Raw genomic sequence first — 25,108 nt, 5'->3', positions numbered from 1 at the left:
CCCCCCGCCGTGATCTCCGGCCCCTGCGTCAGCGCCACCTGCTCCGCACGGATGCTGATTGCTGCCCCTGCAGCCGTCCGCCCGCGCAAAAATCCCCCGCGTTGCATTGCCTCCCCCCCTCCTCTCCCCGTCTTGCGCTGCGACAAAAAATGTGATTCTCAGGGGCTATCATCATCCTGCTATCTAAACGTCTATCCAAGTATCTAAATATTGAAACGAGAATTTCAATCTCTAAGAGATGTCGAAACTCTCATTAAGATATTCCAGACGGCACACGTGTCTAAATTAAATGATAACATAAAGACGGCCTAATAATAATAATAATGATAACAACAACAATGTAATAATAATGCCTTATAATTATCAATAGTAATAATAATATTATATTCCGATCTTGGATATTGTGCTGTCTAGAATCCAAATGTCTATACAGTATCCGATGAAAAAAGTAACAAACATTTATACCTAGAAAAAAAAGAATCTAAATTGTTGAATATTAAGTCGACATATATACAAATTATTTCTGCCAAGGGGTACGCTATACAGTTAATAGTAGGTAATACCTCTGGGCTACACTCATTAACACACAGCTGCATGTGCGTTTCTCGATATTGAAAGCTGAAATTCTCGTAATTCACCGGTCGATACAGCTCGTTTTGTGAGCGCTTATGCGGTAAAGGAATTGTAGAATCAGCTGCGTCAGAATTAGGCCTATAATAATCCTATGTATGGTAAATTACGCGGAAAAAGCCCTCTCTCCCGTAGATGAAAATGCAAAATGTATCGCATAACGTGCGTTTATTAAACTTGAATTGAAGACTTCTTTTTCCATCGCTTTAGTTAATGTAGTAATAATACACGATAACGAATACGTGTGAATCCTGATGATTTTATTAAGCGCTGTTTTCTTTTCCATCTAATCAACATTTGATACATCGGCTTCTCATCGTGTTTCGCTCCACTTTCGTTTTCCTTTGAGCCTTCATTTTATTAATTAAAGAGTTCCTTCCCTTTGCCACGTTAGCCTTTGTCAGCGTCCTCGTTCCTCTCGAGTTTTCCATTGCGACAAAATTGTGTATTTCGCTGCAGCAGGAAATGTTACGCTGAGTGGTATAAAATAAGTATAGCTTTATAAAGCAATGTTTTGAAAAATTACTTCCTTCATTGCTAAATTGTGACTGTATAGTTGACAAACAAATTTATTTTCTTTACGATGAGCTTTAACATTTTATCGGCACCTTTTTTTATTGCGCGTATAATTTAAAAAAAATAAGAATAAATCAATTAGCAATAAGTAATTAATATCTTTAAAAAAATATAATAAAGAGAAATATAATGATAATTTGTTTAATGTGTAATAAAAACATGAAACTTTTTTCGTTGTAAAAATTGCATTACATGCTTTATATAAAATTATTAATATTACAAAAGTAATTGTCATTTAAGATCAATAAATGTAAATAATACTTTGTTTCCAATTCTTTTCTCGCATCAATAAATATTATGCGGAAAAATACGGTTTTCTGCAATACGAAATTTTCGTCGTTAACACACCTATAGAGAATCCCTTTTATTTCCTATAAGTTATCAAATTACGTCAAGAGTAATAACGGAAATGACTTTTTACAACGTGCAAATCGGACAAATGTGCTATACGTCAATTCGCAATATTCGCATGAGCTACGTGCAGAACAAAATACGTGCGAGGAATCGCGAATGACGTTCGAAATCCAACAATTTGTCTTATCGGCTGCATCCTACGTCCGCAATGTACCTCTATTGTTCACGTGCGTATTGTACCTGTAATAATTACGTTGTGATCATTATGGCTGCAATAATAATGAATTATTATTAATTTATTATCTATCCCGATGTCATTACTAGATCTGTATACGTTTGCACGTGCTAATTTTCAAATTAATCAATCGCGTGATTGTCAGGTTCTTTAAATACGAAAGAAAATTCTTAAGCAATTTTTTATTACTTACATGTTATTATTTTTTCATTTACCTACATGTTATTTTTTAGACTACGTCATTGTAAATTTAACAGGATAATTCATAATTCATATCCGTAAATATTTTGATCTTTGATATTTCGCATTGAAAATGCGAGACATACATGCATTCTCTTTCACAAAGAATCCTACATATTAATCTTAATTGTTTATATTTATTCAACAATTTGAAATTTATTCAACAATTCACGCATTTTGTATTCATGGCATCGTTTAATAAATTTAATTTTAAGGAATAAATTAGGAATATATATTAAGATAATTGATTAAGATAAATAATAGTCTTACACGTCTTTATATTATTCTCTCGTTTAGAGAGAATAAGAAAATCAAAAACTGAAGTAAAAGCTGTATTATTATTTTGCGTCATAATAAAGTAAACAAGGATTATAATTTCCATAACATATGAACGAACGATTGGACGGGGAAATTACATGACATGCTAAACTTCAACACTGTATCATACTGAACTTGCATTGCTTTACCGCATAAGCACTAATGAAACCAGCCGTATCGAGGCTTGAATTACGAGAATATTAACTCTCGATATCGAGGAATTCAAAGTGGCCATACATATTAATAAACTAAGCTATTATCTGGTAACCGTTAAACGGAAACAACAAATTTTCGATTTACGTCGTTTAATATTTAATGATTTAGATTATATTTCGTGACGTCTAAGATACTTACGACCCTCGAAAGTTGAGCTTTCTCTCTCTCTCTCTCTCTCTCTTTAGATTTTATTAATATATTTTTTATAAAATAATTAATATTAAAAAAATTTTTTATCGTTTTTCCAACAGTCAAAATAAACTCTTTAATTTTTCAGGATTTTCATATGAATGATATTCATTTCTATGATTATTCTACCAAAGTATATTACTTGAGTATATTAACTGTTATTTTACACGTAATACAACGTATTTATGCATTCAATGAAATTAAATTTTTTTTATATTTTAATATGCAGAATACAACAAGCTTAATTATATTTTGTAACATTATTGTGAGACAATATTAGTACGCGTCGTCATATAATCATGTTAATTAATGCATACTAGACGGATTTACCGCAATTACTGCTTCTATCCGTTTTGCCATTAATCTTCGTATCTCCATTCTCGTGTGCCATATACCCGTGGCGTGCATATTTGGGCATTTAACAATCAACGAGTAATGAGTGTTCAATAATTTATGTGCCCCACAAGAACGGTTAAACTTTACACGATTATAGATAAATAGAAACTAAAACAACGTAGCTATTATCTCATTATGCGTGTGTAAGACAGGAGATTTGACATGTCTAAGAAAACAATAGGATATGATTTTCCTTTGCATTTATTGACTTAAAGCTAAAATCTTCATATTCGAATATATCCCGGACTTATAAAATCATCTTCGAGTAGTCTATCCTTATTCTATCCTGTTGGGACATATCGTTGACTTCTTTAATGTAGTACCGTGTCTCACAGGCACCTCCACAAGAAAAATGTAGGAGTATATTACACAAGTGATGTAGATTAACGACACATACAAAATCTTAATACAAATTGCTATTTTTATGTATATGATATTACGAATATATATAGAAATAAAACAGTATTTATCTTTTTTTATGAGACATTAAGCATATGCATGCTTTGTCGCGTTTACTTCGCTATGTAATACAGTCATGTGTCAAATTTATGCAGTCTTTTTAATAAAGTAGATCACAATGCACGAAATATCTAAAAACAAGGAAATATTTGATTACGTATATAAAATCGAGATACATACATATTGAATAGCTTAAAAGTAATACTATCATAATATTTTCTCATTAAGAGAATTTAATTGATATACTTGTTAATATATCTATACACACTCGCATACAGTAAATAAAATTAATCTTTTGATTAATAATAGTTATTTCTCTCCCTCTTTCTCTCTCTCTTTTTCTCAATAAATCATAAAATTATATAATCTAAACATTCTTATAATTTCTTAAATTGCACATGTTTTACAACAAAATCAATCATCTTTCTTTAAAAATTATTTTAGTTAGTTTCAACAGTCTATTTTTTAAATATTAATAAAGATCAACATGCTATCATTGTATTTCCTTTTTTTCTAATAGATTATTCTATCATTATTCTTCCTATTAAAGTATTTATTTCATAACATTTTACGCTCATTATCATATACTAGGCAATAAAACTACACAATATCGATCACATAAACGGAGATGATATAAATAGAGCAAGATTCTAAAAAACTTAAACTTGGAAGCGTGTTCGTAAATCATCACTATGTTTTATTTCCGTATAAACATATCGTATTATTCAAAATTGCACAATTAAATACTTGCGGATATCGCTCATATCACCAACACCATGTTAATTAAATGAAATAAATTTATCAGGAATAAATGTGCAATTGTATATACAGTTTCTGTAATTAAAAAAAAATAAAGTACGCATAATAATCCTATCAATCTTAGGATCATTTAATAACTACATGCTTCACTTAAATGTACATTTATATACATAGTATCAATACATTAGATTTTACGATTTATGCAATTAAAGGAAGCAAAGAAAAACGTTAACGAATCGTAAATAACATAAAAACAAATAGATAAAAAAAGAAAGAAATTAGTAATATATTTCTATGTTACTTTTTTAATATCACGGCTTTATTTTTGCGTGAAATGTGATAGACGCATGATAGATACCATCACGCGTGTTAAACACACATTTGTGATATACTATATACATTGTATGTCAAGAGATGCGCTTAACCGAACATTCATAGGCACTTACAAAAAGCACATAATATATGCGTATGGTTTTTAACTACTATTATGCGACATATTTCATAGAAAAAAAATTATTGGAATAAAGTAGTATGTTCCTTTCTTTGTCGATTGCAGTTAGAAATAATTTTGTGAGAAAAAATATAGCGTACAATTTTTTAAATAAAACTGTGAGGAGTATGGATACTATTCATGTATCGACATTGATAAAATTCTTACATTTTAAAAATTGATGAGAATAATTCCTATTAATTATAAATATAACTGGAACATACTTATGTTTATATAAATCGTAAAATTACGGCTATCATGCATCTGTGACTTCAATCGTAAACTCTTCGCTAGTGAATATGTGTCTTAAATGTTACTCACACTTGAGAATTATTCGTATTCAAACAAAAAGTGTTTTAACACAATAATTGATGATGTCCTTTTGACTCCGCTAATCATTTTAAATTTCGTTTTGTATTATATTACAATACAGAATGCTACGTTCAGCAGAAAAAGCAGTTTTGCAACTGTTGTAAAATTTTTTAATATGATTGGTCTTGCTCTTAGTTCCTCACTGGATTTAAATGTATAACCTCCCCCCCTCCCTCCAATCATATCAAGAATTTTACATTACAAAGCTACTTTTTCTGCTGAATACAGCCAATATTGAAAATATGCGAATACTATACAAACAATATTTAAGTAACTTTTCACTAACCGAAAAGGTAGAAAATTACCAAATTGGCACCTTCGGCAGTTTTAACGGGACATCATCAGCGATTTTAGTGTTAAAAAATGCTTTTCATTTAAAAATATATTCTCTATCAAGTCCACAATTACGTGAATTATAATATACTTTTTTTGTATGTATGTACGTATATATATACGTCAATACATATTGGATAAAAAAATACGTAGGTCTAACGTAGTACATAAAAAAGGATAATTCAACTTATCAACTTTATGAGTAACACTGTACTAGATTGACGATTGTTGTATATCATTCAAGTGTTCCCTTAAATATGTCATAAAGTTTACTAGACCAGTGGACAAGGATTTATCTACAACAGTTTGCGGTATCCAGCCTTTAAAATTTGTATTTAGGATCCAAGTAAAACGACATTTACTAGCTTCGTCAGGTAACTCTTCTGTTGCGAAACAGCTTATACCATTTTCACCCCTAAAAAAAAAATATTTAAAGTAATACAGTCAATCTTTTCTTGTTTCTGTACTCTTTTTTTCTCATATGTTATAAAATATAATTTGTTTCGGGGTCTCACCTTGTCATGTTTGGGCGAACTTCAACTGATGCGGTAGGAACCGATACACCGCTAGTGATGTAATAATTGCCGTATTTCTTACGATGCCTTAAAATAATAAAATCTCGCGCTGTAATGATTCCGCCGCCAAAAGGACTTGTTGCTTGGTAAACAATATCCGTGTTTTCGTCAATATACTGTTTAAAATAAATTTTGTTATCGGTATGACAAAGCATTACAGTAAGAAAAAAGAAACAACAAAAAGTTTTACTAACCTGTAGTTTTATTGATTCTGTCACGAGTTTGTTCCACGAAACTTGTTCCTCGACACCATCAAACAATAAATCTATGAGTATGCTAGCAGGTGCATCGATGATACCCTTAAATAATTATTAAATTTTATAAAATAAGAACATTTTTTTATTACCGAAGAAATCTACATTTTTTTAAATTTACATATCTTCAATTTACGCAATATTCAATTTATGTTACTTACCGTTATTTTCATGACTTTTCCATCTAATTTCCATTCTGATGGAAGTTGCATGCATGACATTTCATCACCATCGCTTGTTATACTTGTGTCTTTCCATTCTTTCGATGTTAACAAATCGTGACAATCTTGTAACATCTTAGATGTCTTCATTTTATAATCATCAATCTAAAAAAAAGCACATAATATACCCTTTAACTAAATAATTTAATAAAATTTACAGACTAAAATTTAATTTGACAAAATAAAAAAGAAAAATGATTAAACACGAGTCGCTCATCTAGTTATTTCATACAAATAATCAACTAAAGATAGTATGTTTCTTGACCATCTCTTTGTATTTCGTTATTCTCATGGTATTTCCTGCTGCCTTCCCTCTCTGTATCCCTGATCAATTTCAATTATCATTGAATGTTTAAAAATATATGCTTATACTTTGTGTTTAAAAATATATTTATTAAGGACATATATAAATGGATTCGACATTAATTACATATATATTTGTATACATGTATCAATACATATTAGTTCATATCAACGAATATTTTAATTATTCAATAACTTTTGGGATATTTAATAATTTTTAGATCATAAAAATAAATTATCAAATATCCTAAGAGCTATTATAAATCATAATCCTTGCTATAATACTGTATAAATATCGCATTTAACTGCAATAAACGTTAAACATTAATTAAAGTCAAGGTTCATATATGTCAAAGACGTGTATATATTATTGTTTTCTTCTTTTAATACTTGTTACGAGTTAATGATCAATTAATGCGAGAACAAAAACATAATTTTACTAACCTTATCAGGTGTAAGTTTCGCTAGGAGTCTGAATAATTCACTGGATTTTGAGAGTTTCCTCGGGTCTCCTTGCTTTCTAGGGATGTCCTCATCATCAGAATGAGTCGGAGATTCTACAGGTGTGAAAAATGTACTCATGTGATCAGCATTTGCCGCATGTTGCCGTGATTCGGTCACAATGCCTTGTAATAATGGAGTTCTTTCTGTATCCGGAAAACCTGTAAATTTCATAATTTCATCGGTATTCTATCAGATTAATTTACGAAAATCAAGATTAAATATCAAAATGCAATACTTTCTACTTCATATATCATGTCATTAAACTAGTATTCTTGTAAATATTTGTGTACATAAATGTTCGGGTTTACATTGTTATTTCTCGTGTCGTATCAGTTGTTGACAAATAGCAAAAACAAAAAAACATTTAGACCACACACTGAGAGAAAAACAGAAAGAGACCGCTTACTAAGAATCCAATTTCTTGCTTGAGTTTCCTGAGGTATCACACGAAAATCAAAGAACCAAGCTTCTGCCCATGCTAATACAAAAGATGTCAAGATCAGCAGAACTTGGAATACTGGTTGATTAGCTGATGTCCACTGAAATCATAAAACGTTAAATGAATTAAATAAAAAAAAATAATAAAGATAATACATAAGTATTTCAAAGACACTTACATCAAAAAGAAAAACTTTGGCAATTAAAAAGGCACATGTTGTGGCAGTTGATATCTGTAAAATACAAGTTCAAAATTATTTTTATGTTATATATATTTTTTGAAAATGAAGTTGTTAACAAAAATTTATTCTTTCTTTTGTTGTTTACACATTATAAATAAATTTTTTTTTTCGCGAAAAGGTTAAATTGACAAACATACTTACAGCTACAATGATCCAGTGATTCAGATACAGTAGCGCATAAAAGAGCAACAAGACCGTGAACCTGCAAATCGCTGCCATCTGAGAAGATGAAATCCATAAAATCTCTGCTCCCCCAATGAATAATGGAAAATTATGACGAACTGAATGTCATTGTCGTCATTCTGTTATTAAACTAATTAGTAATGAATGACAAAATATACTCACCACAATATCAAATAAAGACGTCTTTATATGATAGTGTATCACCTGATCTGTGAAAGCTGTACGTAAACTTTCACCTGCAATCTGTAAATATAATAAGCGACCGTAAATTTCGATTAAAAAAAAAAAATATATATATATATACACATGAATCAAATGTCACAGCAATTTAACTTCGTTAGACTTTTTACAAAAATACATTATAAATTTAATGAATTTTTGTCATCAATAAGTAATACGTAAATAAAAACATGCAGCAAAAGATAATTGTTTGCTTATAAATGCACAAATGTCCTTATCGCGAACAGTAGACAGAAGCAAACGAGTACATAAAAATAAAAAATTGCATCTTTAACAAGATCAAGTTTTCGATCTAATTTGATTAAATGATCAGGTAATGTTCTTGTACCATCGTGCAAATGAGCCACATGAGGAATGTAAAAAGAAGGTCAAAGGTGACGAAGAGGCAAAAAAAACGTCTGACATTTGACATCCTGCCGTTGTGTCTCGCTCCTGCGATCAGATCTTCGCTGAGAACAATATCCGGCGTTCGCGTTATACTGTGCTGAGTAACCGAACTTCTCTGAGAGTTGATTGAGCCACTTAATATAGCTTCAGCAGCCATTCTAATTTGCCTCTCATCTTCTGCCATCCTTTCGATGTACTTTTGATGTCGTCGTCGTAACGTCGACCTTTAAGAAAATGGATCATGTAGTAAGCATGTGCAAATTTGTAATAGAAACAGTAGTAATAATAGCATGACTATTCGTTTTAGTTTTTCGTAATTTTTATGTTTTATATCTTCCTGTCTTATTTCTTCTTCCAAAATTAGAATTTACTTCATTTCAAATGTAGAAAATGCAATAGAAACAGAGCTAAAATTAATATATCTGACATATGAATATTTATGTTTCGCAAGAACTAAATGCTGCTACAAGAATGATGCTAAAAATAAATTACTAGTTGAGAAAGTATTACATGCTGGATTGTGTAATATGTCATTTTATCAGTTAATGAACTCTTATTAAATGATGAAATGACATATTACACAATTCAGCATATGTAATACTTTATCAACTAATAATCTATTTTTCCTTCTTATTAGTTGCTGTTACATATACGCAAGGTAAATACATTATTATATGCATGAATAAAAGTGACGGTGATTTAAATATTTTCTTGTATAAGATTATTACAATAATACAATCTTGGAAAATAATATCAAATTCATTATTTTGATATTAACAGTGCAAGAAGTTCGAATCGTGCAAGAAATTCAGTTAAAAAAATAAGTCTATTGTACTGATATGTTTACAGGATCACAGTTAATAAAATGCAATGTTATATATATATATATATACAGAGTGGTCTATTTTAATCAGTCTACTAGAATAAAATATCTCAAAATACTTAAGTTTAAGAAAATAATATTTTTGACAAAAATTGCTCAGTTATTATGGAGAAAGATGATAGTGACCTAAGAATACATAGACATAGTAGTTTTCTGTTCCCTTTGAAATGCTTTAATGTGAGTTTTGCTCTCATGATGGGATGCAATAAAAAATGTATTTAAAATAGCGTAAAATGAAAAAGAAATTTAAAAAATTCAAGGTGAAGATTTCAAGCTGAACTCGAGGACTGTGTGTCAAAGTCGAGCAAAATTATTATCTTCTCTTCGTCTCAAACCTTTGTCTCAAACTTAATTTCTTTAAGTAGATTGATTAAACTTAGACATGTAACTTCAAGAAAAAAACAGTTTATTATAGTGTTTTGAAAAGGTCTTGAAGTCAGCTATGAAACTAAAATAAAAAATGAGGATTACAATTTAACAAATTTGAGATGTCCTTGATCTGACCTTAAACGTTTCTTAACGTAAATCAAAGTCAACATTTTTTTCCCCACACTAAGCAATTTTTGTCTTAAACTTGAAGATTTTAAGATATTCTAATGTGAACTTATTAAAATGAATAACACAGTATATACATCATTACACATACAATGTGCTCTTTCGTAAACGATTTCATAGGCTCAAGAGTGTAATCAAGAGTGTAATCTGATAACATATCGTAGATTAAAACGGAACACATTGTTATTGGTATATGCTATCATTTCTTTTTTGTGATATATTTAACATCAAAATCACGGTATACAAAGATATTAATCATGAAATAGTTATGCTGAATTGTTTTGGCACAAATCTCTCCGGAAGGAAGAGATTCAGAAGGAATATTCCATTCGGCGCGACTCTGTCATAGGAGTTAATGCGACGTCCTAACCTCAAAATCGCGAAAACTATTGTTTACTATATCGCCGTGACGGATAGCCGAACTTGAAAAATCGTCGAAGCGAATTTTGTGCGTTCTCGCTATCACTCGAGAGATATTCACGTCACGAACGAAGTACCATCGCATTGTGCTTCGACCTTCAGCGTTTCCGCTTGAAATTTTTTCTCTGTTCCTTACAGTTTTACGACCGGGAGCTCTCATAGATACGGCCAGGTAGTTGAATTGTTTATCGACGAAACAATGTCATGCACATGCATCGCGTCGCATGTCGTTGCGCGATAACGAGGAAACCATTCGGTTGCACCACTGTATCGAATCGCCGAGTATAAACAAGAGAGCACAAAGTGATGTTTAGTCACGCCTGAAGTTGGACATTTCGGAGTCGCCGCTAAGCTATGCTGTCAAACGTTACAACTTCATGCGATTGCATTTACTCCTTATGGTTGAACCTTGTTGCACTTTTTATCTTTTTTCTTTCTTTTTCCAATGTTCGATCTTGTTTTAAGTGCAGAAAGTGTAATATAATTCAACTGTAAATAATGGATAAAAAAATAAATGTTTTCCATTTAGTGATATAAGTTAACACAAACATCGTTTTATCTGTTTTTATATTCCATAAATGAAAGATAGAACGATACTTGTATCAAATGGAAAGCACTCAATAACTAGAAGTATATATGTGTAATCTTTCCAGAATTTTTATACAAATGTTGGAATATTACAAGAGCAACATTAGAAGCCGTATGGTTAAGAAAATAAATATTCAGATTGTTTCCAAATTCAAAATCAATCGTTTTATCATAAAATGATATAATAAATATATATTATTATAAAAGTGTTATTAGAATACTATATTTTATCAAGAATTTGGCATTTGCACATTAAAACTTATTATAAAATACATTAAGTTTGTTCAACTGAATAAAATGATACATTAATGTATGTATATATATATATATATATCTATATCTTTTAATTATTTATAAGCTAAAATATTTTAAATGTATATAAAAAATGGTAACATCTAGTTTTTGTTCAGACTGATAAACAGATATTTAGTATTTGTGTAGGTACAAATAATATTTTTAGGTATTAAATTATATAGTAATAATATGTAATGTCATATATTAAATCTTAAATACATGTTACATACTTATAAGACTATACATAATGATTGATATAAATCTTAAAAAATATAGTTATAATACTCAAAAAAATTTTTTTTTAATTAATTTGTTTTTTTCTTACTCCAAAAAGTTCCGTTAATGCCCGAATTTGACTATTAGATCATAGTATTTCAATAACTTCTGCATGTTCGTTGTTACTAAATATTTACGTGTTACATCCTAAATGTTTTTATCTACAGAAATTAATTTTAATAAAAAATATAGGAATGATATTTACACCAGTATAAAATTTTATATTTGTGTTATTTATATAAATGTTATTTGAATGTTCTAATCTATTAATTTAATCAAGAAGGATGATAGTTTGTAAGGAATCTTCGAGAAAAGTCTCTATTTCCGCAATGGTGCCGAAATTGAAGGGGACTGCTATTCCACCATCCAGAACCAAACCCGCATCGAAGCACTGTGATTTCACAATGGCCTTTCTACAGAAACCACGAGTGTGGACGTCTTTCGGAACGGGTATTGCATTGGTCATTATCATATCTCTTATGGAATAACACAGTTTGGAATCCCCTGTAAACCAAAATAGCATCATATCGATATCGTATTTTTTTTTATTATTCACATATCGTACGTACACTGACCTGCGTCAAATCGTAAGCTGCTATTAAACGTTGAACAAATCATTTCGATTTCTTCATTAGTGAATGGCCGTTTAGTATCTATGAGATTTAATATTTCCCGTACGGTTTGGTGATTTAAACTGTGTATAGATTTATACCAAGATGTTGATCCTGTTCCAGTGCTCACGCACAAACCGGAGCCTTTTATTTTGTGATACTCTTGCTCTTCATCGAACTTTATGAGTAAGGAACTCGTCCGTGCCGATAATGTTTCACCCATGAAAACCTAGCGACAAAAAGCAGGCCTGAGATTTCTTTTATGCATAAAAGAGCAAGTCATCCGACTTCTAATATTTGTACGTGCATCGAGGAGCATTAACAAACTCACTTCGTTAAGCGCTAACCAAGGTAGACGCCTTTCTTTTGGTAAACTGTGCTTGCTTTCGAACCTTTCGTTCGTATAAAACCTATAAAATACATAATAAAATAATTAAATAATCGGGTTTGCAGTACAAAATACAGAAATGATAGATATAAGTTTAAAAATATACTATTATGATTTTAAAAATATAAATTAGTTATAATTAATAATTTATAGTATTAATATAACGTGCCTATCACTACCAACAATGCGTCCTTTCTCATGCATATGAAAGGGAGCTTGCCATATGTCTTCTCCCTTTAAAGTGATCCGAATTCGTCTTCGCATGAGTATACTATAGTGTCCTGCTCTTAGCATTTCGAAAATTTCTGGTATGTTTTTCGTATATTTCGCTGATAATAGGAGATAGCCTTCCGACTTTTCAGGATAGGAATTAATACCTATTATAGGTTTTTTATTGTTAAATACTAAATTCGAGGCTAAGAGAAACGTTCCGTCACCGCCAATTGGCAGCACCAAATCCGCCCATGTAAAAAGTGAATGATCTAAACTTGTTCTGAAAAAATACAATACATCTTTATTTGGTAATAAATGTTTAATGATTAATATTTTTAATTTTGACATAAGAAATCGAATTTGTTTATTGAGTTTAATAAAGTTAGTACACACGTGGCGACTGCCGCTACACTATTCTAGCTATACATACAGAATATCATAGCAAGCTCTCTGAAGGAGAGGCCGAACATTAATACAAGGTAATAGCGACAAAGAACAGAGAATTGAGAATCAATGTGATTGGACATGTACGTTAATTCACTTAATAAACAGAACATGCCGTACAATTGGGAAGATTAAATTTTCCACTTCTCCACTTTATCTTCCTATAAAATATCCAACTCTAAACACATGATTTTTTACGACCAACTTTATCGTAAATTTAAGAAATTAAGAAATGTGGATTTTGCTATTTTCCAATTATACTTTTTTAATTATTATTTTTTTACCAAAAAGATTTGAACTCACCTATCTACTACCTTATATTCCATATTCATCTTTTGCAAAAGGTGAATAACTTGATTTTCTACATCTTTGGTAGCCAAGTGGCTGGCGAGCATATTATCATAATCTGAACCTCTTTCTACCAATTTCATCTTCAGCTGGGCCTCGCTGAGCTCGGGTTCTCGTAATCTTTCGAAATGGTATCGGGACAATTTTGCCACGATAAGTACCTTCTTAGGCACAAAACTAGATTCATTTCGAAAGAAAAAGTGCAGACTTCTGTGTACATGAATAGGATACTGTAAAAGCTGCAGCGTTCCTATAAAGAAATTATATATAATCAGATACCAATTATTAATTTCATGTATTCTCATGTTTTTTATTCATAATAGAATGAAACAGATAAAGGCTGTTTCTAAAATATATTTTTATTAATTTGAATCAATTATAATTTAATTAATTACTAATGAATGTACTAATTAATGAAACTTCGAAATTTTGAAACTTGAACTGAACTTTTCAGCTCATATATTCACAGTTTTCCTTTAAAATCATCAATACAATATGTAAAGTTAAATTAATCATTTGATAAAAGCATCATGCATATTGTTTAATTTACATAAATAAATTAAATTAATAATTCACAATTAATTTGTATAACTGTTTGTTTTATTTTACAAATATATAAAAACGTAAGAAAACACTAAGGCCCGTTTTCACAATGTATATGGTTACCTAAAGATTAAAGGTTACCAACAGATTCATCAATAAAATTCATTCATAAATTTCTTGATTACCTTTAATCTTTAGGTAACCATATTGTGAAATCGGGCCTATGAGTCGGTTGTTCCATCTTTTGGTAAATTTTACCTGTGAGGTAAATCTGGCAGTCCATGCATGTGATTAGGTAATCTTGCTACTTATCCAACAGGTAAAATTTACCAAAAGGAACAACCAGTTCTAAAACATGTTTTTAAAGATATATTTCAAAATAAATGTATATTTATGATGACCTTTATTTTAGATAGCTATCTTTTATAAGCCTTCTACAATAAGCCATTAGTCATAAATCAGAAGTCAGAAGCTAAAAATTGACGACTGTAATTGGTCAATTTTTAGCTTCTGACTTCTGATTTATGACTAATGGTTATTGTAGAAGGCCCATTAGATTTATTTGTTTCTTCAAAACTCAATTTTCCTTTATTTGTCCTTCATTTTTCAATGTTGTCCTTTATGGTTTGAAAACATATAGGAACAAAGCTTAACATTTTCAAATTTGTCTTTTATTTTTTTTAAGAAAATATGGTTACCGTAATTATATTAAATATACATATGATATGATAGTGTTCTTACAATTGTCTCTAATACCAAAATATAAATTGCTTAATCATGTGATAAAAACAGTAGGTCTGTTCACGTTGCTTGTTTTTTTTTGCATTTAGCATCTCTTTGCTTTCTTTCTTTTCAACATTTGAATATATATAATTTATTTCATTTTAAGTGCAAACATTTTTGGAAATTTCAAGTAACGCGAAGAAATCTAATTACAAGAATCAAGGGCTGTCATTAAAATGTCATAAGAATGTGCTCTTTCTTCCATTATATGTGTTATAATAAATAACATTTAAATGTTCAGGGCGTAAGTACTAAATATTCTTTATAAATGGTAATTCTTTTTCGGAAAGGTTATGTCGATATTATTATCGCAATATCGTGAGCGTGCAAAAATCATCGAGTGCTTTTTATTTAGTGATACAGGTCGACACAAACATCATCCTATCTTTCGTGATATTTGATGAGCAACAAAGATAGAACGACACTTGTGTTAAAAAATGGAAAGCACACATTGTGTTGTGTGAAATAAACGATGACATTAGACTGCACTTTTCGCACTTGAAACGAGATAGTACATTTAAGTTTGTATACATTTCAGTTTTGCTGCTAGCAGAAAAGAGGACAAAAACGACGAGATAATAAAAAGTTCAGCAGAAAAACTCGATCTACATCTATGATGCTTGTCCCAAACTTTCCAATCTCTATTCTTCTAATCATATCTCTTGTCACTATCTCAACGTATAACTGATTGCGACGGACGATATGAAATACAATAAAATTGCACGAGGAATAATTTAGCGAATACTTGATCAGCACACGCGATCTGTGAATTATTATACTCACTGGCAGTTCCACAAAGGTAGTTGAAAACCGTCATCGCATGATGAGCGAAGTGTTCACGTGGGCAATACCGAGTCGTGTCGAATGATGAGCCGCTCCGTGGGGCAATTGATTAACGGGTGCGTAACCGATCCCCTCTCATTGGCACGAGCCATGCGGCGATCGAATACCGTACCTCGTTACTTGTGTACACCTGTACACAATAACCCCGTCGCAAACGAAGGTCGAAGTCGAGCGTCCTCGACGTTCTCGTTGCTGTTTTGGCCGTTTCGGGCCGTTTGCCTGTGTTTACCCGGTTTGTCGTTGCAGAATCCACTCTGAAGTTAGCTTCGCTGCATGATCGGCACCACGATCGACCGATCGGCATCGCGCTTGCTCCGCGGCGGCAAATTCGAATTTTGCACGCGCTCGCACGGTGAAAAAAACTCACGAGAATGTACATGTATATGTGAATATACGCGGATGTGTATGTTATACTTATTGCACTATAATCAATTATCGACATTTTGCATTACCAAGAAAAAATGATCAAAGAAATGTTTTGAGAAATAGAATTAAAATTTAAAAGTAAAATTGACAAAATTTCTCTGACTATAGATACAATTGACAATGAAAATTCTTAATTTTTTTTTCAAGAGTAAAAAAGAAATTCTTTAAGTTTCCGATTTTCCAGGTGTTCTTCAGGTAGTAAACATCCTGAATATAATATTAATTGTTACTCTAATATATTAGTGTCTTCTGAATTTGCATATTGACATATGTAGTAATTTATTAGGAATCAAGTAAATCTAGAAAAACGAAATATTACAATAATTTAACATAATTTTTAGAAAACTATGTCAATCTCTTTTCGACATGATTTTAATTTATAGACGAAAATATCTAAAGATGTAAATTAAGAAAGTTTAATAAAATTTCTATCGATATCCAGGTGAAATTGATATAAGTATATATCTATAAGATTTGCAAAAGCATTCTGATGAAGTTTTTTTTATGGGAAGAGGTTCAGCCTATTCTTGTATATCTTAATTTTTACATGCCAGGAGGTCTTAACTGTTCTCATCAAGAATTTTATTGAAGTTGCCAAAAGAAAAAGTCGCACTATATAGATACACGCTTCGCTTACACTTTATTAATTCATTTGCAATACATTAATTAAGTCTGTTTAAATAGCATCGAGGCTACCTAACGTATGCCTTCGTGTATACGATAGACAAACAATCACCTAACTTAAACATCGCGCTCTCTTTCTTTTTTATTTTCATACACACACATGCATTCTCATTTACCTTTCTCTCCATTTCTTTCATTCTTGTGCTCACTCACTTACTCTCCTTCCATACAATTCCTTCGTTTCTCTTTATCCGCTCCGTTAATCGATATCAATTATTATTACTATTACCATTGTCTCTCATTTTTATATACTATATATATATATTTATTTATTTATACTATATATATATATATATATATATATATCGTAAGATCGACGTTTAAAAACTAAAATTCGTATAAAAAGCGTCGTTATTCGTACTAACAATGTATTTGTACTATTTAAATAATAATTAAATTTTAAAAAATTATTTGTTTCTGTTGTGTGTCGGTTTTGTTGTTTGAATGTATGAGATGTCTAAACGTATCGGCTATTGTATGACGGTGCGAGGCGCAGTGCTCCTAGTGGCACGGCCGGTGCCTCCCGAAGAACAATCGGTAAGATCGACAAAATGCCCCACAATCTGCGCTTTTTTTATATCAGTAAACTTGTACATACATGAATCGATTGCAGTCTCTCGTTGTATGTTGCGAAAAGCTAACGATTTTCTTTTTCTTTTTTTTTACTGAAAAAGTTAAAATTACACGCGAGACAAGAACAAAGCGAGGACAAAACAGGAAAAAACAGAAACAATAAAATTGTTCATCACTACCTTCGCAAATTAACACGCAGAGTGTCTCAAATTTGAATGCTGTACAAACGTGAAGATAGATGATCGCTAATAATTAAATTTGTAGATTCTTAAAATCATAGTATTTCAAATTAAAAAAATCTTTTAAATTTCATTTCATCAGCAAATTCTAAAAAAAATGAAGTTAACAAATTACTGTCTTTTCTTAGCATTCGACGTATCGAAACACCACGGAATTTACAATTATCGCGCAATCTCGTCAGCGATCTTACCGGATGTTCATTCTTAAATTACGATGCTCAACGTTCGACGCTCTGTTTCAATCACATCCTGAACGATATTAATTACTTTTTACTTCGTAGTCGTTCCTCCGCTGGCATTTATACTTTACCTAATACTTTTACACGCTACGAATGTTTTTTTTTTCCTTTTTCCTTAAACCGTAATCATTTAGCATGTCACACTACGGTTGAACTCCCTCTCCCCCGGGTTTCTCTCGCTATTACCAACTATTTTGCTATTACGAGCAATAATGTACATCAATTACAAAACAAGATACAAGTGTTAATGTGTTTTTGTTACATCATCGACACCGTCTCGCGTAAGATGGTTGTACTTACAAATATACCACATTTATTAATCGGAGAAACTCGCCGCCGTTTGACAATCTATCGTTCACAGAACGATGTACTATCCCTTCGCGTTTTATTCTACGGCGACACTGCGACGATACTTCGAAAGATCTTTCGACGACCGAGCGCAGATTATCGTCCTTAGAAAATTCTGCGCTGATGGAAGAAAACCGACGTGAGTCACACCGCATCGTCGAGCTCGACGCGGGGAAAATTGCAAATATAATCTTAACATTATAATAATAATACTACGCACGCATGCGCGCGGTGTAATTACGAAAACCTAGCTTTTCAATGACGACAAAAACACAATCGCGTTACTTCCGAAAAAGAATTCGTTCCCTCAAAGGCGCTCGTTATGCAATGCATTCTTATTGCATTTGAATAATTTTTATACTAATCGCATTTTCGGACGCCTCAATCGGTTTGACAGATGATGGTAATATTGTTCCTGAATGTCTAATTTTGTTGTGTATATGTTGCGTTGATTCGGAACTTTCATGACACTCTCGATGAACGAAAAATAGGAAGCTAGATGGATGCTGCCACTTTTGCGGATAACGAACGACATTTCCGCGTGCAAAATCGGTTAAAATAATCTCTAAATAATAAATATTGGGTTGATGAACTTAACGCAATGCAAATCTCTCTAACGGCAGTGGAAGATTTTGGATTTACATATGCAACGTATACTATTCCAAACGACATTACATGTTGCATAAAATCAAACAGACAGAGTATTCTAGAAAAACTTGACATTTTTTTCTACGAGCAAAATTCTCAGCGTATCGTTCATACATGGGATACGCAAGACGCAACATGTGGTTAATTAATAGGGAATAATCATTGACTACGTTACAATAATCGTCTAACATTCTTCTTTTACAAAAGTAACAGCAGTTACAATAGTAGATCCTATACTTATTAATTTGACAGATTTTTAATATCCGCGAATCAATACAACACAGTCACAGTAAAGACATATATTCTTGTCTTAGAATACTGATGTGTGAAAATATGAATATTTTCTCTCTTCGTTATGTTATGAATAGTTTCATTCTGCATACATCATGCGTCTTTTGTCATGTAATTCACAAGTTAACGAAACCTGACATTAAATGCAAAGAACGTAAGAAATCAAATTGGTTCTGCGAAACGGTGTTAAGATCTTTTCTTCAATTTGTAATAGGATGGTCCAGATAATCGGGAATAAATCTTACTTGCAAATTATAAAAAAAACTTTATTCTTCTTATTGGACATAAGTGCTGCTCGATCATCTTTGCAAAGAGAACGAATAAAGTTTTTTTTATAATTATTATTGATTTAGGTTGTGTAGTCATAATTATTATGAATTAATAATAATTAATAATATTATGAATTAATAATTTTATTCTTCTATCTAGATTGTCATATTACAAATTGAAACATTAACTTCGTTCATCGTTTTGTCTATTCTACTTCTACAGCGAATAATACCCTTCTCGTGCTCATCCGTGGGCAAATGTACGCTTGCATGTATGTATGTTGTGACATGTGTACAATATATGTATATAGATTCTGTATACATATACACTATATTCATATTCATATTTATATATTTATATATACATATATAACTTCTCTCTTTTTCACATTTATTACTTTGCAAAATATTTCTTTTGCCGACGATACGTCGGCGTTAAGCCCGTATAATACAATCGCAAATTACACTTTTGTCGCTTAGGCAAATGTTCACTTGTTTATCGGTAAGTACAATGACCATTCGCATCGCTCCGTCCTAATCGACGAAGATCGAAACGATGCGCGCATGCTTCTATCTGAATAATCACGTCGATGTCGAGAAGTGCTTGTTATCGGAGACCAAGATCTCGACCTTAAGTGCGATACTTGTCACACTTTTATCAATATTCGTTAAACCGAAGCCGAATGTCCGATCGGCTTAGAACGTCTCGCTATAATACTTTACAATGAGTAAGTTTGACGAAAATCGCGTCATAGGTGCTAACAAGGAAATGAAGTACGAGACATTCGTGTCACAGTATACCCAAGTACTAGAGCATTTTATGAAACGCGAGAAAAACGCACTCGCGTAAGTGATGAACAGCGAGAATGGATGATACAATAGGCGAGTGTGTATCCGCGTTCACAGCAATTACTATTACAATGGAAAATTCGATTGGCCGCTAGAACGAGGCCGACTAATGCTTGGAAGTGAAGTGGTAGAGGGTGGATCAGTCCCTTTCGACGACTGTCGGTCTATCGCGATTGACTGTCGGTGACGCGACGCATATCCTAATAGTAGAAGTGAGCGAAGCTGTTGCAGGTGTTGCGCGAACGTACCGAACCTCAGCTATGCGTTTGTGGATGCGGAGGCGGCGTGCCGGTGATCTCGGTCCAGCGCATTTCGAAGAAACTGCGCATCCCGTGGCCGGCCTTGCCCACAGGACTGTCATCCTCGTTGAATACCTCGCAGTTGATGAACATCTGCCTGACATCGGCGCAAAACTCATCGCGAGACTTGTACCTGCATCGAGAAGCACTCGTTGTGAAAAACTTCAGCCTTCCAATGCCGACCAAGGTTGACGATCGGTCAATAGGGGTTTTTTTTTTTTGCGATCAGTCTATATGTGTGTGTATGTTAGATCTATTAGGCCTGTTTTAAAGACCAAGAGTTTTTGAGAGGAAAGGCAGCTAAAGATAGTACGTTCACTTAACTAATCGCTGGCGCGTATTGGACAACTTACGCGGAGTCCTGCAACTTCTTCTTAATCGTACTGAGATCCATGGGGGTTTTTATGATTTTCTTGTAGGTCGGGAACTGTTTGGTGTTCACCGGCAGGAGGAACGGCCAGGCCTCGTCCTGTTGCTCCAACTGTTCGAGGAGTATCTTACAAGGCGCCAGCTCTCGTTGTTGCTTCTTCGTGAGCGTCCGATTGTTACCCTCCTTCCGTGGTGAGGCGGTAGGAGTCGGCGGTTCCGACGAACTGACATCCTCTACGTGCGTGTTCGATGCCGTTGATGGCGTTGGACTGCGGCGCAAAACAACAGAGAAATTATTTGCACGATTAGCTTCCGTTCTGCAGGAGGTTTCCCGTCATAAAAGCCTCTGGACGAATGCGCAAGGACGAATTGCATAAGATTCGATCGTGTGTCCGGCTGAGACGGGTACGCTGCTCCCGATGAATTATTTGCGTTTCTCTCTGACTCTCTGTCTCTCGTTCGTTCTCTACTTCGTTCTATTACTTTTTCCGTTCTATTTTTCGCCCTCTTGCGCTCTCTCGTTTTTATTTCCGACTCATCATACACGACCTGAAGGCGGCTCTACTGTTACGATGAATATTTCTGACAAAATATCTATTTCACAGTCGGCGATCGCAAATACACTAGACAACAACGATGTATCATGAATGTACAGGGTGTCCCGTAGAAACTTGGGATAAGACACTGAAGAAACGGAAATCACTTGGGAAAATCTATTAGTTACAATCACCTTCAAAAAATGGAAAATTAAATCTAGCTTCTCGTAGAACACCCTGCATAAAAGGAAAAGTTCCTCGAGACGACAAAAATTCTCGGCGGTATTACGACACGGGCCGAGGATTAAGTAGGTAAACGCATGAGTACAGTGTATACAGATAGTTTTCGTATACAGAGTTAGATTCGTATTGAGATTACTTTATTCAATCGGGAATAATACTTGTCCGCCATTTGCGGTTGCGATGAATATTATCAAATCGTTCATTATAGCTGTTTTCTAATATACTTCGCATGAAACGTCATTAAGCCAGCAACTTGACAATGTTTGTTTGTTTTTAACGTAATCACCTAGCTGGTGGATGATCAGAACTTTCACTTTCTCTGGTGCCTCCCCCTTTGGTATGACTCCTTCGACTACTATTTCTCTTCTTTGGTTGTTTACTGTGGCAATTAGAGCAATACCATTTCCCTCGTGGCATCTGTAAGCAAAATATATTATGTACAAAATTTATACTTGCAGCACATGTTTGATTTAGTTAAATAACGAGATCTTCAAGTATTTAGAGACGTATTTTGATAATTACTTACTTTTGGCATGACAGGATTGTGGCAGTCAGTGTGATAAGCCCTAGGACAGAGTTCGCATAGGACCAGATTTTTACCCGCTCTCTTTCCACACACTAAACAATTGCGTTCACCTGTTGCTTTGTTCATACATTCGTGACAATACCTGGAAGTAACAGCAAAATACTTAAAACTCTTTGCGTCAAATAGAATCAGACAAGAATGTGATACGTATAAGCGTTACTTACCAGTCACCATCAGGAATGTTTTCCATTTTTGGACGGAAACAGTAAGTATGGTAGCCACGGTCACAGCCATCACAGAGCAGCAGCTTATCTTCGTTGTCTCCACTATGACAAAACTGGCAATTCTGCAACCAAAATAAATGAACTTCTCATTTAAAAGAAAACGGAAGAGTTAATCATTGATGGCTAAAATAGCATGAAGATTATAGCAGTTTGTTAGTTGAGCACTTAAAATAATTTTTAAAGCAATAACAAAGCTCTAGATAAGTATAGACAATGTATGTATTCAATTAATAAAGCGCAAAAACACAATTAAAAATTACGCAAAAATAAAAGCTAATTATAAGCTAAATAAGGTCTATATATAATAAAAATCAATCCAAAATAATTTAGTATCGATTTAATCTAAATAAATATTCATAAAATAATAAGACAAAGATATTTTTGGTTATCACATATCACAAGATGAATCACAAAATCTATGTTATATGCACTCATATTATAATAAATATAACTTAAATACGTGCAATAATACAAACGTAAGCAACAGTAAATCAATCATGATGACGACAATGAAATTTTTCTGAATGCACTAGAATGTGAAAAAGCGAACTAGAGCTATGTGAACGTAAAAGTTAAAAATTAAATTATTCATTAAAAAAATAAACAAACAGTAAGCGGCAGTTTTGCATGCAACCGTTACGTTAGACTCTGACCACCATTGAATGTACATTCTTAACGTATATTTTCGTTATGATTTATGTATATAGACATTATGTGTTCCAATATTCAGTAATTTATGGACTCATCGATGGACGCGCGTTTATTTATAATATATCTACGGCATCCATATAAATAAATACAAGTGGAACAAGTGTGTTCAGGTATCGCGCGAACAGAGCGAAATCCAACGGATGTATGCAAATTTCATTGCCATATTGTTCGCACATGTGATATACAGAATTTTGGAGAATGAGATTGGAAACGGACGTATTGTAAAAATACTGTCGTGAGAAACGATCGTTAAGGCTCTGGTCATCGAATCGAGTAGACACCTGTCGATATCCATTCGAGGCGACGTACGCTCTCTGTAAGCCATTCAACGGAAGGGACAAAGGTATCGGGAGCAGAGGTAGCAAAGGACGATTCGGTTAGTAAGTTAGTGCGAATACCCACAGAGGTCTGAGAAGTAGTCAATAGCTGTTTGTACTGATTGGTAGCTTTGAGTGAGACGCAGCGGTTTCGTAGCTTGGCGCAGACCGAGTTTCTAGCTGTTGTTAGACTCACAGCCTTCATGATGCTCTTGTCCCAAGCGATGCTAGCCTCGAGCATGTAGAGTGCCATAGCGAGTTGCGCCGACGTGTGTGCTCGTGCCGTCGCCTCCCGCCAGGTGTTCAGACCCCGTGGCGTCGTTTCTTCTGGCGGTGCAGGCGTCTGGTTATTCTGGTCAGAATTATTCGAGTTTGCGTTAGCGGCTGCTGCTTGTTCCGCCTTGAGGGCTGCCAAATTGGGGTCTCCCGTGCTATAAAATTACCAACACAAAATTAAAATATAATTAAAATGTAAACCTCTTGCTCAATAAATTTAATTTAAATATTAATTGAATGCTTGAACAATGATAATAGAAGGCATTAATTAAACAAATTTTATTTAAAAAGAATCATTTATATTTTGTCACTTTTATAAAATTTTCTTGCGAAATACGGAATCATAATTTTTCTTTTTACTATTGTACGAAGAAATTGCGAGATATAATTATTATGTACAATAAAAATAAAATAATGTAGAAAATTTATCTTACCAAACACCTAAAGGTGGTTTTAAGTATCTTCTTTCTATAGCTGCCTCCAAAGAAAGTAGCCTTTGCCGCGCTTGCTCGACTGCACTAATCTTTTCCATTTCATTCAACTTCTCAATTTCCTCGGCTTCCTCAGTTCCCGCTCGCGGCGGTAGCTTCCAACCTTTGACTTGCATGCTAGCATTAGCCACTTTATCTTCAAGCGCTTCCACTTGCTCCAAAAGTTGAGCATCTACTCGTAGCGCAACCTGGTCGCCCCAATTATTCGGATTATCGGGCTTTGGAATTGGTGTATTGGGATCATCTGGTTCCGCTTGAAGTTGCGTGGCGGAGACGTTACCAGGATCAACATTGATTTTACCGGTGACGGCTAAGAAGGATTCCATCGTCGCCCATGTTGTGCGTTTTAACTCTTTCTCGCGGACACCGCGGGAGTGTAGATGCTCG

At 33.1% G+C, this 25,108-nt stretch overlaps 3 protein-coding genes across 3 annotated transcripts in view; all 3 read right to left on the bottom strand.

Annotated features, from left to right (window-relative positions):
- Nucleotides 1-5,727: 5,727 nt before the first annotated feature.
- Nucleotides 5,728-10,992, bottom strand: Start1 (Steroidogenic acute regulatory protein-like). The gene is made up of 11 exons (XM_018502700.1): nt 10,909-10,992; nt 8,856-9,138; nt 8,450-8,530; nt 8,246-8,323; nt 8,042-8,095; nt 7,831-7,963; nt 7,365-7,582; nt 6,558-6,722; nt 6,337-6,441; nt 6,083-6,258; nt 5,728-5,982 (listed from the first exon to the last, which is right to left on the bottom strand). Exons 2-11 carry the CDS (start codon nt 9,096-9,098, stop codon nt 5,781-5,783), a joined length of 1,455 nt encoding a protein of 484 aa, XP_018358202.1. The 5' UTR covers nt 9,099-9,138; nt 10,909-10,992; the 3' UTR covers nt 5,728-5,780.
- Nucleotides 10,993-12,163: 1,171 nt separating this feature from the next.
- Nucleotides 12,164-16,368, bottom strand: LOC108758007 (NAD kinase 2, mitochondrial). Its single transcript, XM_018502713.1, has 6 exons — nt 16,044-16,368; nt 13,890-14,184; nt 13,099-13,422; nt 12,873-12,951; nt 12,506-12,770; nt 12,164-12,434 (listed from the first exon to the last, which is right to left on the bottom strand). The coding sequence occupies exons 1-6, from the start codon at nt 16,075-16,077 to the stop codon at nt 12,202-12,204; spliced, it is 1,230 nt and encodes a 409-aa protein (XP_018358215.1). The 5' UTR covers nt 16,078-16,368; the 3' UTR covers nt 12,164-12,201.
- A 3,828-nt stretch (nt 16,369-20,196) lies between these two features.
- The window catches only part of LOC108758039 (bromodomain adjacent to zinc finger domain protein 2B), a 156,194-nt gene continuing 151,282 nt past the window's right edge, over nt 20,197-25,108 (bottom strand). The window contains 7 exon segments of the mRNA XM_018502777.1: nt 20,197-21,101; nt 21,322-21,606; nt 22,403-22,533; nt 22,643-22,784; nt 22,867-22,988; nt 24,040-24,385; nt 24,665-25,104. Coding sequence (XP_018358279.1) covers nt 20,924-21,101; nt 21,322-21,606; nt 22,403-22,533; nt 22,643-22,784; nt 22,867-22,988; nt 24,040-24,385; nt 24,665-25,104 — 1,644 coding nt within the window. The 3' untranslated portion in view covers nt 20,197-20,923.

The sequence above is a fragment of the Trachymyrmex cornetzi genome, unplaced genomic scaffold (genome assembly GCF_001594075.2).
Source record: "Trachymyrmex cornetzi isolate Tcor2-1 unplaced genomic scaffold, Tcor1.1 scaffold15, whole genome shotgun sequence".
In the NCBI taxonomy this organism is placed as follows: domain Eukaryota; kingdom Metazoa; phylum Arthropoda; class Insecta; order Hymenoptera; family Formicidae; genus Trachymyrmex; species Trachymyrmex cornetzi.
Note: the sequence above shows the minus strand (reverse complement) of the source record. Positions and strands in the feature narration are given on the sequence as shown.